This window comes from Gobio gobio, assembly GCF_949357685.1.
Source record: "Gobio gobio genome assembly, chromosome: 18".
NCBI lineage: Eukaryota > Metazoa > Chordata > Actinopteri > Cypriniformes > Gobionidae > Gobio > Gobio gobio.
In genome coordinates this window covers 21,488,259-21,506,790 of record NC_137111.1, presented here as the reverse complement: position 1 = coordinate 21,506,790, position 18,532 = coordinate 21,488,259, and the positions used below count along the sequence as shown (strand labels likewise).

The following is an 18,532-nucleotide window of genomic DNA, read 5'->3' as shown; positions in this document are numbered from 1 at the left end:
GTGTCAAATGTCTTCATCAGGGACGTAACCACCATAGAAATTGAGGGGGACAAGTCCCCTCCAATAATTAGAAATGGCCATATTGCCAAGACATTGTTACGGCCTTGGTCGTCATAATTGATTATAGTAATATTTAAAAATGATCTTGTTACCTTCAGATCATCTAGCAAGAGGCGCAGCTGCAGGACACTACAGTGTGTGGGACTGGTAGGTGACAGGAGCGTGTGTGTGAGTGTGAGAAGTTTGCGGAGTTTCTGCATTGTGTGTGTATAAAGGTGCCAGTGCTGTATGAGCCCTTCCACTAGAGCACGCCGTTGAGATGCTCTCTGCACCGCCCCCTGCCAGTGCTCTCTCAGCTGTGCCAGTTTTAACAGGAAGTCACTCCTGAGGGCACAGGCAGGGTGGTTAGTAAAACTCAAATCATATTAAACAATACACAGACACATGCAGAGAATCGTCACCTGTCCTCCACATCTCCCTTCTGCAACAGGAGGAGAGATTCACTGATCACAGAGTGAAGGATCTGATGGCCTAAAGACAACTCAGCCTGAAAACACTAGAAGAGAAGGAGAGAAAAAGATTTTTCATCAGATCTGTGATCCATATGAGCAGCATTTGGGCGTGTGGTTGTCATACCTGGTGCGTGCGTTGCTGTTCTCTAAGTCCAGGGTAAGTTGATGCAATTTCTACAGCTAAACTGTCCTCCATGCGCTGTAGGAAAGCCAGCCAGCTCTCACATCTCTGTTCAAAGCTCTGCTGATGGAGAGAGGCTGCCTGCAACTCACTAAACACATATAATATACACATATTAACACATATAGTAAACACGCAATACCTTGTATATTGGACCTGATACTAGAATGATTTTAGTCTCAGTGTTGGGAGTAACGCATTACAAGTAACACAAGTTACGTAATCAGATTATTTATTTCAAGTAGAGTTTAGATTCTCTGCCCGAGCCCGAACTTGACCCGACCCGGGCTGGCCCTTGATCGAGCATTTGTGTTTTTTTATTCATTACTTTATTAGCCTATAATTGGGTGGGCAGAAAGCTATGCCATAATCAGAAATAACAAATATATTTTTAGCAAAGTAAGAACTAATACTACAACTAAGAAACAAATGTGTACAAAGTTAGTCTACAAATGCTCTGAACAGAACCGGTCTGAGACGCCAGGCATGAGCTGCTCGCGTGAACAGTTTATACAAAACGAAATTCACATTAACCACTGTAAAGTCTGCGGACCCTGTACAGGAATGACATCATCATGTATATACTTTCAATTTTAAATGTCTGTGGAGGATCTCTGACCTCATATGTGGTACCATTTGAAAGCTTAGAGTCTCTACTTTCTGGAGATATGCATCACTTTGGCATTTGTTTTACACAAAGTAACGTATTTACACTAAATTACTCTGGTACCATTTCCGCCTGGATTTGGCCCACCCAAATTGAAAAGCTTCCCATACACACATACAGTGGTCTGAGTTCAAAATGTTGGTGTCATTTTACTGGAAACCCTTTGAAGTTACATAAAACACTGCTAAACGTGATAAACATGTAATTATAGGTTGTCTGAGCTGTAATAACCCCCCAACCCCACCTCACGGCACAAAAAAGAGGCACTTTTTGATTTTTTGGGGTTATAAATTCATTTTTGAAAGTGTGCCCTGTGAGCTCTAGCACCCTGCAGACAGTTTGGGCTGTTTCCAGCATATTAAATTAATTTAATGACACTGGGATATTGCATTTATACCACTGTATATGGTGGGGTGGGGGTCCTAGGGGTGTAGCAGGGTAAGGGGAGGGGGGAGGTCCTCCCTTCAGATCCATTTGAATAAATTTTGCATTCAACATGACACAGACAAATTTATTTTTTCCAGTACTTTCTGGAATTTAGTGGAAACAGCCCAAACTGTCTGCAGGGTGCTAGAGCACACAGGGCCTGAGTTACACACTTTCAAAACTGACAACTTTTAGCAGTGTTTTATGTAACTTCAAAGGGTTTCCTGTAAAATGACACCAACATTTTGAACTTAGACCACTGTATGTGTGTATGGGAAGCTTTTCAATTTGGGTAGGCCAAATCCAGGCGGAAATCCCCAAAATGGTCCCAGATCTTAAGAGGTAAAATAAAAGGCTTTCTACAAAACAAAACTTAATGAAGTGATCAAAATCATTTCTGACCCACTCGCATCTTTGCACTTTTCATAATCAGATGAAATGTTCAAATAACATTATAATATTTAAACATAAATATGAAACAAAATACATTGTTTAATGGCTACAACAAGTATAGTAGGCTACAGTACAGATAAATGTCATGTCTGAGTGGGATTTGAGCGAACATCATTTTACCGGTGAGTGGTTCATGAGTGGAGCACGCCAGCATAGAGCGGATTATTGAGCTGAGTGTCACATTACAATGCCACTTCGCTCATTACAGGCTCGTTCTCGTCAGAACGCCCACATATTAAAAAATGGTCGGGTTTAAATCAGGCTCGTAATTACAGTTAATGTGTCGGGCTTGGACACAACGTGCACAGGCTCGTGTAGGGTCGGGCTTGATTTTTTGAGCCCGATCTAAGCTCTAATTTCAAGTAACTAGTAAAGTAACGCATTACTTTTAAATTTACAACAAAATACCTGAGTTACTTTTTCAAATAAGTGACGAAAGTTACTTTGTTTTCCCATTTATAGACTGAAACCTCTTCTGTCCCCATGTTGAGAGAAATTGGGAGTAATGCAGAGGCGTTGTGTGCGTTGTGTGAACGTGATTGTTATTGTAATTCTAGACTAAATGTGACCATGCATTTAGTATTGAGTATTTCTCAAAATGAATAAAACAGTAAAACACAAACTCAGAATAGTATGCATACCTGCAATAATGAAATATGTTAAATAATACAAATGTACTTTATGTATTTAATCTCACTTTATTAACCAATGCCTTTGCTGCTGACCTTCAATGATCAAATTCAACCACACTATTAACCAAAAATTACTTTAGATTAACATTACATTTGTTTTTTTGTTCTTTTAGCTGAAATAAGAGAGTTGAACTTTCTTCTGCAATCCAGAATGGCATAACAGCTGAAAGGTTTGTTTGAGCTGCGCCCTCTATTATACAGGCATGAATTAGCTTTTTCTTCAGCCTGAGGCTTATACTTTTCACTTTTGGTGTGAAAGAGCCTTTACATTTTCCAAAAAGTGAACTTTTTTTGTTATTAAAAAACAAACAAGTGAAAATAATTAACGCAAAAGTAACATAACATTTTGCTTTCCATAATAAGTAACTAAGTAATGCAATTAGCTAGTTACTTTTTTAAAGAACAACACAATATTGTAATGCATTACTTTTAAAAGTAACTTTCCCCAACACTTAGTCTCACCTGCACTTCTCCTGAGCATGTGCGGTGGCCTGTGCCCATTTCCTGTTGAGGTGCTGTAGCTTCTGTGTCACAGGGTCACTGAGGGTCAGCCTGTAGCTGAGTGTGTTTAGTAGATCCAGATCAGGAGAGAGAGAACTGATCTCCATCAGACCTGACTAGATGAGGAAACACAGAAACCCTTAATACTGAGGATGTCTTCAATAAAAGGATGTTAGTGAGTGAGAGTTTATCACCTGAGATATATCTGTGTGTTCGCTGTCCATCCTTTGCTTGCTTTCCCACTGTTGTAATTGTGTTTCGAGGGACTGGTATAACCTTTCAAATTCCTGAAATTGCTCAAGATCCTCCTGGACACACACACACAGTTTCAATTAAAGGAACAGTTAAAAATTCCCCCTTACTGTTTCAGAAGACTTCAGGAGACAGGCTACTACTGATAATTGTATGCCACTATTATGATGTTTTTGATCATGATAATCTATGCATATTTTGTAGCCTGGATGCCAGCCGAATTTAGCCCCGCCCACAAAAATGTTTGCTCGGGCAATTCGGTCTGGACTCGCTCCATAGAGGAGTAATTATGCCCGAACAGAAACTGTTCGGACCAATGAAATTGTCAGGGTGGGCTTTAGACGATGATGGACAGATGATCAACAGTAACGTAATCATCCACGTCATCGAAGGCTCTTGGGTTCAATTTGCTCTTATCCTAAACGGAGAACTTGTTCGTATATGCATTCACCTTCACTATTTCTCTCAGAAACGATGATCGAACTTTCCGGTGGGTTCTCCGGAAAAAAATGGCGTTTGGTTGGCAAAATATGTTATTTTGGCAAGGTTGCCTGCTAAAATTCGCATTCCTGGGTTTATATAATCACATAATTGGGGTCGCTTCAACCCGCGGACATGGAGAAAAACACGGACTTGGCAACACAGTGCAGTTGAGTTCTGTTGACATTTGACAACTAACGTTACGCGTCGCTCCGTTGCTCTGATTGGTTGTGGGCCTATCCAATTGAGGTCTTTCCTGGCTCGGTTGAAACACGCCCCATAATCAAAGCTCAATGGAGCGGTACCAGACTCATATTCTGACTAGAATTGAGTATGGCCACGCCAGGCTACATATTTTGTGTTAAATGGAACAAATAAGAGATGGTGGGTTTGGAACAACATGAACTATTCTTTAAACACTTCCACGCTTATTAAAACACATATGTTAATGTATAGGAGTCTTACCTGCATGTGTTCAATTCGTCCTTTCAGAGTCTGTTCTAACTGCAGGTAACCTCGTGTAAGCAAACGACATTCTGATCTGATGAAAACAGCATCTTCATCATCCACCTGTTCAATCAGATCTTTAGACGCTTCAAGCATTTCATTAACATCAGTCTGCAGGGTCTCTGAACCTTTCTGTAACATCTAAGAGAAGAAAATAAGGACAATGAGATGTGTGACATACATTTTTTTTTATTTTTTATTTTTTTACAAAAATATTTATTATATTATATTATTGCAATTATATAATTATAATGCTTATTTGATTACTGTAGTTCAGAATCATTTCTTTTTTCTTTTTCCTTTTTTTTTAAAAATCCCATTGATTTAAAAATTTTAAAATTTTATTGTATTTGCATTGAACTCACAGTCTTCAGCTCTGCGAGGCTGTGTGTGAGTTGTTTATTGTCAGATGGTGTTTTGTTGTGCATGGCAAGCTGTTCTCTGTGATGTCGGAGCTGATCAGAGCAGGTGCATCTCGCATCAGAGTATCTCTGCCACACCTTCAGAAGACTGTGTGACCTCTCCAATGTGTGTATGACCTTTTCCTTCGCCTCTGACCACCTAAAGGACAACACACAGGTGAATGAGCTTGAACATTCACTTAAATATTCACATTGTTTTGCTGAGATGTGTGAAGTTTAACCTTGCTTTTTCTTTTTCTAGGTGCTCGGATAATATCTGGGCAGAGTCTGTGCTAATTCCACCAATAAGGATTAATGTTGTCTTGTTAAGATCCTCCCATTGCCTGTCACTCTCCTCTGTCTCAGCTTTTAAGACCTGTGATTATATATCATAAAAAATCATTATAAATTATAAATAATTAACTAATACAATCAAATGTAACACAAAATAGCTTAGGAATGAAAAACTGACGACACCTGTAGCTTATCGATGTTGTTCTGGAGAGTGGAGAGGGAGAGCAGAGGGGCGTGGTAATACTCTAGTGATTGGCAGATCATCATTGTGTTTACAGTTGCCTGGCTCCTCCCACTTTCAAACTGAGACCACACCTTACACAGCTCCCTCAGGGTATTTCCAAGGACTTTACTCTAAAAACAAACAAACAAATATTACATATTATTACATTCATTATTAAAGTTAATAAACACACTCAAACGACTGTTTGTTTTGAATCAAAGGAACAAGTTTCTGTCTCTGTACCTGTTGAGAGAGGTCTGTCAAAGATTGTGAGAGATTTTGAGCTTTTGAGAGGAAGTCTTTATCCCTGTCCTCTTCATCAGTGGAAAGTCTCCTCTTTCTCAGCTCAGTAAGTTCAGTGAATTTGGCCTTCAACTTTTCCCCCAGTTCCTGAGAATGAGAAAAAGACCATTAAAATTCCTTTAAAATGTCATATACATATATATTTGGTAACACTTTAGAATACTGTTCCATCATAAATGTAGTATAACTCTCTAGTAATGACTGAAATTATTGTAAGCATTTGAGGTTTTTGTAAGGTTTTGGATAGTAATTCCTTCTGATGGATTTGGTAACACTCGAGTCATTACTTGTGGGTTACCATGATCTTCACTTCAGAATGAATTACACATTTCACATTATTCACATTAATTACAACCCCAAATCAGAAAAAGTTGGGACAGTATGGAAAACGCAAAAAAAAAGAAAGAAGTGATTTCTAAATTTACTTTGACTTGTATTTCATTGCAGACAATATGAACACAAAATATTTCATGTTTTGTCTGGTCAACTTCATGTCATTTGTAAATATGCATCCTTTCCTGTCATTCAGACCTGCAACACATTTAAAAAAAAAAGTTGGGACAGTAAAGCATTTACCACTTTGTAATGTTGCCATTCCTTTTCACAACACTTAAAAGACGTTTAAGGACTGAAGACACCAAGTGATGAAGTGTTTCAGGTGTAATTTTGTCCCATTCTTCCTGCAAACAAGTCTTAAGGTGGGCAACAGTACGGGGTCTTCGTTGTCGCATTTTGCGCTTCAAAATGCGCCACACATTCTCTATTGGAGACAGGTCGGGACTGCAGGCAGGCCGGTCAAGTACCCGTACCCTCTTCCTCCACAGCCAGGACTTTGTAATGTGTGCAGAATGTGGTTTTGCATTGTCTTGTTGAAATATGCATGGACGTCCCTGGAAAAGATGTCTTCTTGAAGGCAGCATATTATGCTCCAAAATCTCTTTGTACTTTTCAGCATTAATGGTACCTTCACAGAAGTGCAAGTTACCTTTGCCAAGGGCACTGACACAACCCCATACCATGACAGATCCTGGCTTTTGGACTTGTTGCTGGTAACAGTCTGGATGATCCTTTTCTTCTTTGGTCTGGAGCACATGGAGTCCATTCCTCCCAAAAAATACCTGAAATACTGATTCATCTGACCACAGTACACGTTTCCACTGTGTGATGGTCCATCCCAGATGCCTCCGAGCCCAGAGAAGTCGACGGCGCTTCTGGACACTGTTAACATAGGGCTTCCTTTTGGCACAGTACAGTTTTAACTGGCATTTGTGGATGTAACTATATCCCAGATAGCAAAAAATATCGGCACGGCTTCTTTTTGCCGCCGGCCCTAAGCTGTCGGCTATAGGTGCGTCCCGCTGGCGGTGACGAAACGTTTGCCGCCGAATACGTCACTCCCATTTCTTGCGAGATGCCGCGGCCGACTAGCCGGCGGGCCGCCGGCTTCATTTTCTCTGGCGGTTGCCTCCGCCTTATGGACCGCGGCCGGCTGGCGGCAAGCCGCTTTGATATACAAGGATTTCTACTCTCATATTCGACCAGCCACTTGGCTATGTTTGGCTTGTTGGGAAATAGAGTGGAACTGACAGCATTTTAACTAGTTCTCACATTTGAAGCGATTATAAAATCATAATAGCCTAGCCTATATGTGAATTATATCAAATATTAGTTTTTTTTTGCTCCAAAGCCATTAGGGTTTATAACAGATTCTTGACTCTTGATTCCATGATAAGGTTAGGTTTAGGAAATTACATTTAAATTTTCACTTGATTATTTGCATGTTGAGTGTGTTTAAACAGTGTTGGTCAATTTGACCCATAATGGATGTAATACTTTTTTTTTCTTTTTTTTAGCATAATAGGAGGGTTAAGAAAGTTTGAAAGTTCATTTTAGGATATTGAACACTTTTATTTTTGTATTGCCCTTTTTCTATTTCTTTTTGGACTGACTTTAAAATAGACATGACAAAAAATTAGAACTTAGAACTTCATGACATTTTACTTTGTTTTCAAAACCCATATTTTTCTGAAAAACAAAAATATATTATTAATTATTTAGGAAAAATTCTACATTCATAAGACAAGAATAACTCAAAAGAAGCCCTCTAATATTACCTTTTATAAAGCTGATTTTTACAATATACTTTGAAACCCTTTCAAACATGAGGTCGCAAAACAAAAAGCTTACAAAAACAGAAACCTGAAAGCTTTTCAATTTCATGTGACTGCCTTAATATTATAAAGTATTTTCTATCTCAGAATTCTTATTTTTATTATTTATTTTATATAGGCTACATTGTTACATTTGTTGTTATTCTTTGTTCTACATATTCGGAACTGTACCACAATGCTTTATTATTTTTATTTTTCTCTCATTGTACTTTTTGTATTGTACTTGTCTATAAATGTACTAATTTAAATAAAAATAAAACCAAACCAAACAGAGAAGTACCTCCACCGGCCGAGAGGGGCAGTATACCTAAAAAAGACGGAAAACAAACCGGAAAAACATATGAAACAGATTTACCAACAGCGGCCGGCAACTTATCACACGGTTTTAGTATTTGAAGAGAGGAGATCAGAAAATATCCTCGACTACGAGCGTTTAAGTAAGTACATGTTTCCTTTTTGTGTAACACAATATTATGTTCATTTTTGATGTATATACCGGTAGGTTGTTTTAATTTGTTTGTGCCGACACGCACGCTGATATAACTGTGTTAGCTAACACGTGCTGTTTCGCCTTTTTTACACACTGAGTTCAAGCATGTTCTACATGTTCAAATGTATCTAGCTACTGTAGGTAAATTAGCCAAAGCTTTACATCTAGAAAGACTTAAGTTTAACTTTTGGTGTTTTCTAACAAAACAGAATGATGTATATGTTATTTAAATTATTTTGTTAGTCCGAACAAGCATGCTGCTAGGTCAGTTTTAGCGAGTGTTAGCTAACATGTGCTGTGTTGCTACTGTTCTTCTAGCATTTAAGGTGATTTATGAGTTATTTCTCTGAACTGCTGTACTTTTTATGTTTGAGGACAATGCAGTTTACTTGAATCACTACACTGAATGAATACATTTTACTGTTCCACATTTGGCTGACCAGTTTTTCCCCCCACAGCATAGCTACTGTATATTCTGTATAACGTTAACAATGCGGTTTTGTTCACATTTTCTTGCAGATACCTTGACCAGAGCACAATCGGTTATCTTCATCCAAGAGACCTACTGTTGGACAATCGTTTCGGCTTTCAAGGTAAATAAATTGTTAGTCACAATGTCTAGTTACTGGGCTATAAGGAGAAGAATATTGAAAGGAGTTGAGATGGACAAACAGGAAATTGCAGCTGTTGGAAACTTAAACAGTATGGAAAATTGTGCCTTTAGTTGTTGTTTTATTTATATATATATATATATATTTTTTTTTATGTAGATTTCCAGAATGAGAACCAAGCCCTGAGGGAAAGCAATGCACGAGCAGGTGAGAACATGCACTCTTTCTTAAATTTTACTTCTTTGACTGTGATGTAGGTCCAAAATTACCAAATGCCTTTCATTTTGTAGCTTCGGATGGCAGCGGCTCACTTCAAGAGCAGGTGAAGGAAGTGAAACAATGTTGATGACGTTTGCTCGTACTGGGCAATCAGGTACAACTTGCAAACAACACCTGTGGTTGTTGGTTTAATTCCCACTGGGGCCACCTGTACATGTAGTAGACCTAGTTGTAAATGTCATAGTTTAGTAGTTGAGGGACCAGGACTTACTGCTTTATTCTTTTATTCTGTGAACCCCTGTAGGTGCAGATCAGACCCTAATGCTGCGACGTCTTGGAGAGTTTGGCGATGTTGTGCGTAGCATGGACAACAAAATGGACACTATGCGGCAACATTTCAGTGCCAATGTGTCTTTTGGAGAGTTCTCCCTGCCAGGGGGTCTGTTACTCCCCCTCGACAACCCATTTGGCGTTGCTTGACAACAGTTTGAGGCAGGATAAAGAGCTCCAGTAAGTGTGCTGATTTTGTTTATAATGCTGTAGGGTAATCTAAAAAGTAAAATTTAAGATTGTACACTGCATATTCTACAGTCTGAATCCACAGCCTGTCACATTTTTATATTTATGTATGAGAAGCTTCAGAGATATGTAATTTGTAACACTTTTTTGTATTTTCAGCTTCGGTTTTTGGCAATCAAATGTGGGAGGGACCTAAAAACAACCGTGTGGCGAATGCTTCAGAGTATCTTCTCTAATCACCTTTCCATTAATACAACCTGGACTGGTGTAGGGGATAAAGCATGTTTTAGAGACATGTTCCTGAAGACCATTGTTCAAAGTAATATATATAGATAGATAGATATATAGATAGATAGATAGATAGATAGATAGATAGATAGATAGATAGATAGAAATATATAAATTTGTTATATATTTAAGTAGATGTGTGTGGCCTTATGTCATTCAAATGGAATGACAGATCTGTATTTTCTACAGGAGCCATCCGGAAGAACCCGGCAACCCAGGATGCCACTGATGAGGCGGTCCAGGTTAACGTTATGCGTTACCTGAAAGGAACATCTGATCATGAAGGCGGAAAAAGACGCCGCACAGCTGAGAGGGACCCACAGCCGACCTCTTACACCTAGGCTGACTGCTGACTACTGACACCTGGAACCCTTTCTTTATCCTGCAGTCAGTAACATCAAGACCCCTAAAGAAGCCAGAAGTTTCAGGCTACACTCACCCAATCCACACTGTTCACTGTGGAAATTACTTTTTTTTTTTTTATTCCCTGTGACCCTGCCTTGAAGGCAGCTCCTTGGATGGATATGGGATGGCGAGGTTGTTTGTCCTTTATATAGGCGCACAAGAAATCACTGAAGATAAGCCAATTTGCGCTGCCTCATTCTGGAGGTCGGGGAAAACCAGAGAACCCATAGTCAGGCTTGTTATAATGGTCTGTTCTACTACTGTTCTATTCTTCTCCAGAGCTTTACTCTAAATTATTACCATTTATCCTATTGTTAGAAATGGCTTGTTAAATGTGATGTTATACCTCGATTTATTTGGTATCCTGCACATTCTTTGGTACCAAATATCCTCATTATTTGATATAATGTTTAATGGTAATTCTTTTCATCCCAGAGCTGACGTCTTTGTTATTAACAAATATTGTAGTGTTATAATTTGCTTGTAAGGCTGTTTTTTTTTTTAAACCAAAATTTAATTGGAAACATGCAGGTTCTTTAGTAAAAATTGTTATTTATAGGCCTATTTAAGCTTATTTATTGTCTGTTATTTGTATTTCATTTATATTATCTTGTATCATTGACAGTTACTGTACTTTGAAATGTGGAATAAAAATGCCAAATGGGAATTTATCTGGTTTGTTCAATTATTATCCATCATAAACTGCATGTTACAAATATGAATAATAAATAAATAAATATATATTATTTATTACACAATAAGCGGAGGCAGATCGCTCGAAAAAAGCGTTTGCCTCCGCCGGGCCGCCTTCTGGTATAAAGGCGGCGGAACGGCGGTTTGCCTGCGGGCCGGCGGCGGAACGAAGGCGGTAGGAAGCCGGCTGCCGCTTTTAAAAAGCGGCTGCCGCCGGCGGTGCGCCGTCAAACGTGTTTGCGATTACGCAATTCTGACGCTTCTACAACCGCCGGATCACCGCCGGTGGTCCGCCGACTCATTGCTATCTGGGATATTGTGGTACTTGACAAAGGTTTGCCAAAGTAGTCCTGAGCCCATGTGGTGATATCGCTTATAGATGAATGACGATTCTTGATGCAGTGCTGCCTGAGGGATCGGAGATCACGGTTGTTCAGCTTAGGCTTGCGCCCTTGTCCTATTCGCACTGAAATTCCTTCAGATTCCTTGAATCTTTTAATTATGTTATGCACTGTTGAATGTGAAATATCCAAATCTCTTCCTATCTTTCTTTGAGGAACATTGTTTTTAAACATTTCAATAATTTTCTCACGTATTTGTTGGCAAACTGGCGATCCTCGGCCCATCTTTGCTCCTAAAGGATTAGACCTTTCTTGGATGCTGCTTTTGTACCAAATCATAATTACAATCACCTGTTGACATCACCTGTTTCAAATCACATCATTTTTTAACCATTTTACCTCATTACTAGCCCTAAATTGCTCCAGTCCCAACTTTTTTGGAAATGTGTTGCAGGTCTAAATGAGAGGAAAGGATGCATATTTACAAATGACATGAAGTTGACCAGACAAAACATGAAATATTTTGTGTTCATATAGTCTGCAATGAAATAATGAATAAGTGAAAGTAAATTTAGAAATCACTTCATTCTTTTTTTATTTGTGTTTTCCATACTGTCCCAACTTTTTCTGATTTGGGGTTGTATGAACCTGTATATAGTAGTTCTTAGTAGTCATCGGGGCGGTTTGGAAAAAATAGGAGTTACCGATTAACTAATAATGAACTACCGCTAATAATGAAAATTTTTTTCCTTCTTCGAGAGTCCATTTCACTCAGATATATGTCACAATAGGGAAGTAAAGGCTATGGCAACTTCGGTTTCATGCAGACTTTAAGGTATGTGAGCATCAACATCAAATCAAATCAGTTACCACAACCAGAAAATATCAGCGACTCACTTCACATTCCTTCAGGCTCCTCTCAGCAAACGAGCGACTGATGGGTCTTTCAGCCAATCGCATCCATTGTTTTTGACCTTTGACCCAGCGCTGCAGGAGGTGTAGTTTGTTATCTCGCTCTGCACTTATCCTCACCTGTTCTTCAATATGACGAATCTGTGAAACACATTACAATCTGTGTTAGTCTGTGTTGGTTACCTGTATACATTCTACTAATAAACTTAATAAAGTCACCTGTATGTTCAGGTGAGCCTGTAGTGTAAGCCAGCGCAGACTGACGTGTCCCAGGCTTTCAGCAAACGCAGTGTGTTTGTACCTGCTGATGTGAGAGTCAAAACCGACCTGCTTCAGCTCGCACTGATTAATAAAGTCAACCGACATCTGCTGACATGCCATCTCTCTCTTCATCCCCTGGACAGAGAGAAAATAAGAAAGACCAAAAGTCATTTTTGAAATTTTGTTGAAATTTTCTGAAAGTTAAAACTATATCACCATCAATACTGGTATATAAAAAAATACTGTGAAAATGTGTTCAGAAAGGGAATAGTGAAATAAAGAGAGAGAGAAAGCGAGATAAAAAGTTAATTACTCTTGTTTAATCTTTTTTTGTATTTGCTGAATGTTACTTTCTAGGTTTCACTTTGTACTTCATTTACACCTTTTCATTTCACAGAGCTAAGCTGCAAACACTTTGGCGATGCAAATTTTTGTCATGTCAATAAAGCACAGTTAACAAAAAAAAGAACAGAAAAAGAGAACGAAAAAGAGAGTTAATTAAATTTTCATAATTATTTTCATAATGTATTCCTTTGTGTTATTTGCTGACTGCTTTTTATAAGTGTACTCTGCATTCTTTTAATTTAAATTTTAATAATTTGATTTAATTACATTTTATTTCACTATTGTTATCTTTCTTTATACAACTCCTTAGCTCTGTTTATATTGGACATACAATAAGCCATAATACATTGAAAATGTAAAGAAAAACAAGATCAATTAATTACTATAATATTTTATATTTTGTACTTTATTTCACTATTTAGTAGGGCTGTGCGATATTGAAGAAAAATGCATATGTAATAACCTTGTTAAATAATGCGATATTCGATATGCGATACGATATTGCTTTAATTGTATGTAAAATCAATTTAAATTATATTTTAAAAACTGAGAATGATACCATTTATGTGTTTCACATTCTTTCTGGGAAAAGAAAGCATTGCTACAACTTCTGAAAGTGACCAGCAGTGTTTTAGCAAAAATGAATGTCACAAATCTGACAATATCATTTTAACAAAAATGTAAACAAACAAAAAATGTAATGCCAATATTTAAATACCAAAAACTCTTTGCTTGACTTGGTAATATATCGTTTTATCAACCTAAAACTTAACATCAAGAACATCCAGGTAAACAAAGACACCTGAAATAGGGGTGGACGATTATTTTTGTTATTTTAATTTATCTTTGTTATTAAAAAATAGAACTAAAAACAGTAATCTTCACATGAATTAAATATACACTGATACATAATAAAGCTACAAAGGTTATTCACCTTTAATGATTTTCTCTTTTTCTTTTGTTGTTTAACAGACAGCGGCAGGTTTACTGTATTAGCAGGTTTACTGTATTAGTAGGCTGTCACTTTAAGACCTAATGCACAGACCCTATTGACACACATTGGGTTTCTTTGCCCAACTGATGGTGTTCACTTAAAGCATAACCGACTGTGTTTACATGAATACTGGTCAAGACAGCCATTTTGACATAACTGTGTGTGTATTTGACAGTTCGAGTGCGTAACAAGGCACGGAACAAAACTGAAAGGATCACACGCTTTCAGAGAGGCGGCTTGTGTGCACGCCTCGGTGTGTGTGTCAGACAGCAGACATATGCTATATGCGTCACCTAAAACGTGACGTTTTCACAATGTGGAAGTAGCCTATTAAAATCCTTCAGATATTGCGTGCCGTTGCGATATGCATAACGCGATATGTATATTTGCGATATTTCGATAATTTCGATATATTGTGCAGCCCTACTATTTAGGATAAAGTAAAATCCAAACCCAAGATCATCTATTTTATTTGTTCATTACTGAAATGTTATTATTGATTGATAGTTAAAAAGAGAACAAAGTACCTGATATGCTCCGAGCAGGTGTGTGAGCTCTGCCGTGGTACAGGTGCTGTGACACTCTCGTTCATCCGCCTGTAACTTGCTCTCAGCACCTGTAATCCAGCCACACACATCAGCCAGCAGTCCTTCAGGACACTGGCTCTCCACCACACTCTGAGAGAGAGAGAGAAATCAGAGAGATAGACAGAGGTAGAGAGAATAAAGAAGAAAGAAAACAGTGGAGCCAGGTGAGCCAGGTGAGGGGTGACACATATAATCAAAGAAGAAAAGGGGATGAGAACAAGAAAGAGAGCCTCATAATGGATGAAAAAAGGACAGAGACTCTATTCATCACAGATTGATAGAGGAAATCATGGCTGCATGACCTTCATAAAAACTTTTATTCCTGATGTTCTCCTTCAATGCTCCAAACCCAAGAACATGAAACCGAATGGTATTTCTTTCCAGCCATCCAGGGAACAGTTAGTAATGATGCAGTACAAGCTATAATTTCAGACAAATTGAAGTACAGAATAAAATGTACCTGGTGCAGTCTCTGTTGGACGGCGGCTATGTGTGTCTGTATCTCCACCCAGTCTTGCTCCACCTTAGAGAGCTGGGACTGCAGGGTCAGAAGAACCGGGGAAAGAAGCAGCTCTTGTTTTACAGACAAATCAAGTGCAGATGACGTTGGTTCCTCCAAGATAACACCTTCATTTGTGATGTTTGCATCTGATCTCTCTGTGGTTGAAAGAGTTTCTTCTGAGAAGATGTTTGGAATAGAAGAAACATTGGTTTCTGAAGGAGATGAGGAGTCTTCAGGGTTGATAGAAGTGATATTGCTAGTTTCACTTGGCTCTAGGTCTTCAGATATTGTTGTATTTCCAGAGGGAGTGTATTTTCTTGGAGCACTAGAGCTTCTGCTGATCTTCTGTGTTTTAATGATATGTTCTCTTTCACCGAGCAACAGGATCAAAGATCCAGAGCTGATCACTGATGCCTTTAGAGCAGATTTCACCTCTAGCTCCTTAATGAACTCCTGTGTCAAAAACATCACAACCACTGTTGTCAACGTTAACTAAAACAAAAGGTTAACATTAACCAAAATTATATTCGTTAATTGAAATCAAATAAAATATGAAAAAGAATTAATGAAATAACAACTGCAATAAAAAAGTTGAAGTATTAACATTATTAAAACATTTTTTTAAATTAATAAGTTAAAATTTTAATTAATAAGTTAAAACTAATTGAATTCAATTAAATTGTAATGAAATGAAAATGCAAAAGTAAAACCTAATTCAAAATATGAATAAATATACAAAAGTATATACATAATACAAAAGTAACACTGAATCCAACGTTTGTGCAAATGAGCCAGTTGATCAAATTTAAATTTAAAGGGTTAGTTCACCCAAAAATGAAAATATTTTCATCATTTACTCACCCTCATGTCATTCAAAACCCGTAAGACCTTCGTTCATCTTAGGAACACAAATTAAGATCTTTTTGATGAAATCCGAGATATTTCATTGCAGAGATAATGATAATGTTCATAAAGAGATTGTAAATCTAATCCATATTAATTGAGCGGTTTAGTCCAAATTTTCTGAAGAGACTTAATCGCTTTATATGATGAAAAAACTTTTCATATAAAAATGTTATATATAAAAATTCATAAACAGAAGCTCAATCAAACCTGATTGACGCGCAAGAACAAACCTCATTGGTTCTTGCAGAAGCTCAAACGTGCTGCATAACACGAGAATTAACCTCATTGGTTCTTGAAGAAGCTCTAATATGCTGCGTAACACAAGAATGAACCTAATTGGTTCTTGAAGAAGCTCAAACGCGCTGCATAACACACGAGAATGAACCTCATTGGTTCTTGAAGAAGCTCTAATGTGCTGCATAACACACGAGAATGAACTTCATTGGTTCTTGAAGAAGCTCTAATGTGCTGCATAACACACGAGAATGAACCTCATTGGTTCTTGAAGAAGCTCTAATGTGCTGCATAACACACGAGAATGAACCTCATTGGTTCTTGAAGAAGCTCTAATGTGCTGCGTAACACACGAGAATGAACCTCATTGGTTCTTGAAGAAGCTCTAATATGCTGCGTAACACACGAGAATGAACCTCATTGGTTCTTGCTGAAGCTCAAACGTGCTGTGTTACACACGAGAATGAACCTCATTGGTTCTCACACGTCAAGCGAACATGCTTGAGCTTCCATTTACCACAACTGATGTGCGAGTTGATGAATGCTTATATGTGAATAAAAATTTAATTTGTTCATCATATAAAGCGATTGAGTCTCTTGAGAAAATTTGGACTAAGCCGATCGATTCTTATGGATTCTTTTTACGATCTCTTTATGAACTTTTTGAAGCAACAAAATGGTAGTTGTTGGACTGACTATGGAGGGACAGAAGGCTCTCAGATTTCATTAAAAATATATATTTTTTGAGATGAATGAAAGTCTTATGGGTTTGAAATGACATGAGGGTAATGATGAGAGTAAATGATGAGAAAATTTTTATTTTTGGGTGAACTAACCCTTTCAAAAAAGTTCTTAAAAAGTATATATATTCTGTAAATCCTATAAATGGGCACCAAGTTTTTCCGTCATCTTATTGTTCAAAATAATAGAAATTAAAAATGAATGATCAGAATCACTAGTTGACTGACTATGAAGTGATGAAACTGGCAGAGGGTGTCCGCTTCCTGTTCAGCTGTGTTCATGTGATCACTCCATCTATGCAGGTTTTCTCTGGCTCGTTCTTTCCACTCATTCAAAGCCTCAAAATCGCTATGGTACCTGGACAAAAAGTAAACAGTGGTAATATAAAATAGGCCTACTTTGTATTTATCCTCTGTGTCCTTTTCCATATCTCTCTTATTAAACATGATTTAAGTGAGTACATATGACTCAAAATATTGTGATTTTAAAAGAATGTACAAAAATGATGCATATTGGCAAGAAAAATTAGTCAAACTTAAATTTACCCACAACATTTATTTATACCTGTTCCAAAGCTTCTTGAGACGGTGGGTGGAGTCTAGACCTTGCTCCACCCTCCTCTTAAGTGCAACCAATCGCTGCTCCAGCCTTGCTGGGGACACACTCAATATGTGTACAGGAACACCCACTTCACTACAAGAAATCTGCTCCTGCTGTCTACGGCCCTCATCCAAAACCAGAATAATACGAGCTCTGTTCTGCTCCAGAACCGCCAACACACTCTATCACAAACACCAAGAAGAATTCAGGGATATCTCCAAATATGCCTGCATTCTGATTTAAAGGTATATATGTAGGTTAATTGACTAAATATAAGTTTAAACCATTACCTGATACACAGAAATATTCTCGCTGAGCTGCCCTTCAGTTTGGTCCCACAGAGGAGTTATGGGAAGTTGAGTCTCTAACCTCTGCAGTAGGGGTTCTAACCAGGACTGATTTTCATCCCAATGAGTGCAAACCTAAAATACATCAAAGTCCTTATCAAGGGAAGTGTATTTTAGTTAAAAAATATATTAAAAGCTGCTATTGGTCATTCAATCTATCAGTTCCTTTTTTCATCCACTAATCAATCCCATTTGTTTCTTAATGGTTGATGCAGATTTCCATACATAAAAACTATAGAAATGTCATTCCTCATGATTTCTTGATTCCCTCAATCTCGTACCTGCAGAGCGGAGTGCAGTACTGAGCCAACAGCCTGAGCCTGCTGCAGGACACTGGACACTTGGCGTTCCACCTCAGACACTTCAGTCTCCCAGCCAGAGGAGGCGCTGTCTGGGATCCGCACACTCAGTTGCTGCAGTGTCCGCAAGTGGGCAGCCAGAGATCGAAAAAACACCTGTAGATTTACAAAGTTA

At 38.1% G+C, this 18,532-nt stretch overlaps 1 protein-coding gene and 1 long non-coding RNA gene across 13 annotated transcripts in view; one reads left to right on the top strand and one right to left on the bottom strand.

Annotated features, from left to right (window-relative positions):
* Positions 1–18,532, bottom strand: part of syne2b (spectrin repeat containing, nuclear envelope 2b) — a 124,283-nt gene that overhangs the window by 34,103 nt on the left and 71,648 nt on the right. For all 11 annotated transcript variants that reach the window (XM_079843340.1, XM_079843345.1, XM_079843348.1 and 8 more), the window contains 18 exons: positions 18,340–18,513; positions 18,002–18,133; positions 17,676–17,893; positions 17,339–17,468; positions 15,189–15,683; positions 14,669–14,818; positions 12,761–12,937; positions 12,527–12,682; positions 5,833–5,979; positions 5,550–5,720; positions 5,315–5,448; positions 5,037–5,232; positions 4,630–4,812; positions 3,627–3,740; positions 3,394–3,548; positions 637–784; positions 462–556; positions 153–384 (listed from right to left, as the gene is read on the bottom strand). In XM_079843340.1, coding sequence (XP_079699466.1) covers positions 153–384; positions 462–556; positions 637–784; positions 3,394–3,548; positions 3,627–3,740; positions 4,630–4,812; positions 5,037–5,232; positions 5,315–5,448; positions 5,550–5,720; positions 5,833–5,979; positions 12,527–12,682; positions 12,761–12,937; positions 14,669–14,818; positions 15,189–15,683; positions 17,339–17,468; positions 17,676–17,893; positions 18,002–18,133; positions 18,340–18,513 — 3,207 coding nt within the window. The remainder of the gene's footprint in view (positions 1–152; positions 385–461; positions 557–636; positions 785–3,393; positions 3,549–3,626; positions 3,741–4,629; positions 4,813–5,036; positions 5,233–5,314; positions 5,449–5,549; positions 5,721–5,832; positions 5,980–12,526; positions 12,683–12,760; positions 12,938–14,668; positions 14,819–15,188; positions 15,684–17,338; positions 17,469–17,675; positions 17,894–18,001; positions 18,134–18,339; positions 18,514–18,532) is intronic.
* Positions 8,374–11,262, top strand: LOC307142459. Of its 2 annotated transcripts, XR_013818475.1 has the most exons (7): positions 8,374–8,500; positions 9,073–9,146; positions 9,324–9,371; positions 9,455–9,537; positions 9,688–9,893; positions 10,062–10,221; positions 10,380–11,262. It is a non-coding gene; the product is annotated as an uncharacterized lncRNA (long non-coding RNA). The 2 variants fall into 2 exon arrangements; XR_013818474.1 differs by lacking the exon at positions 10,062–10,221.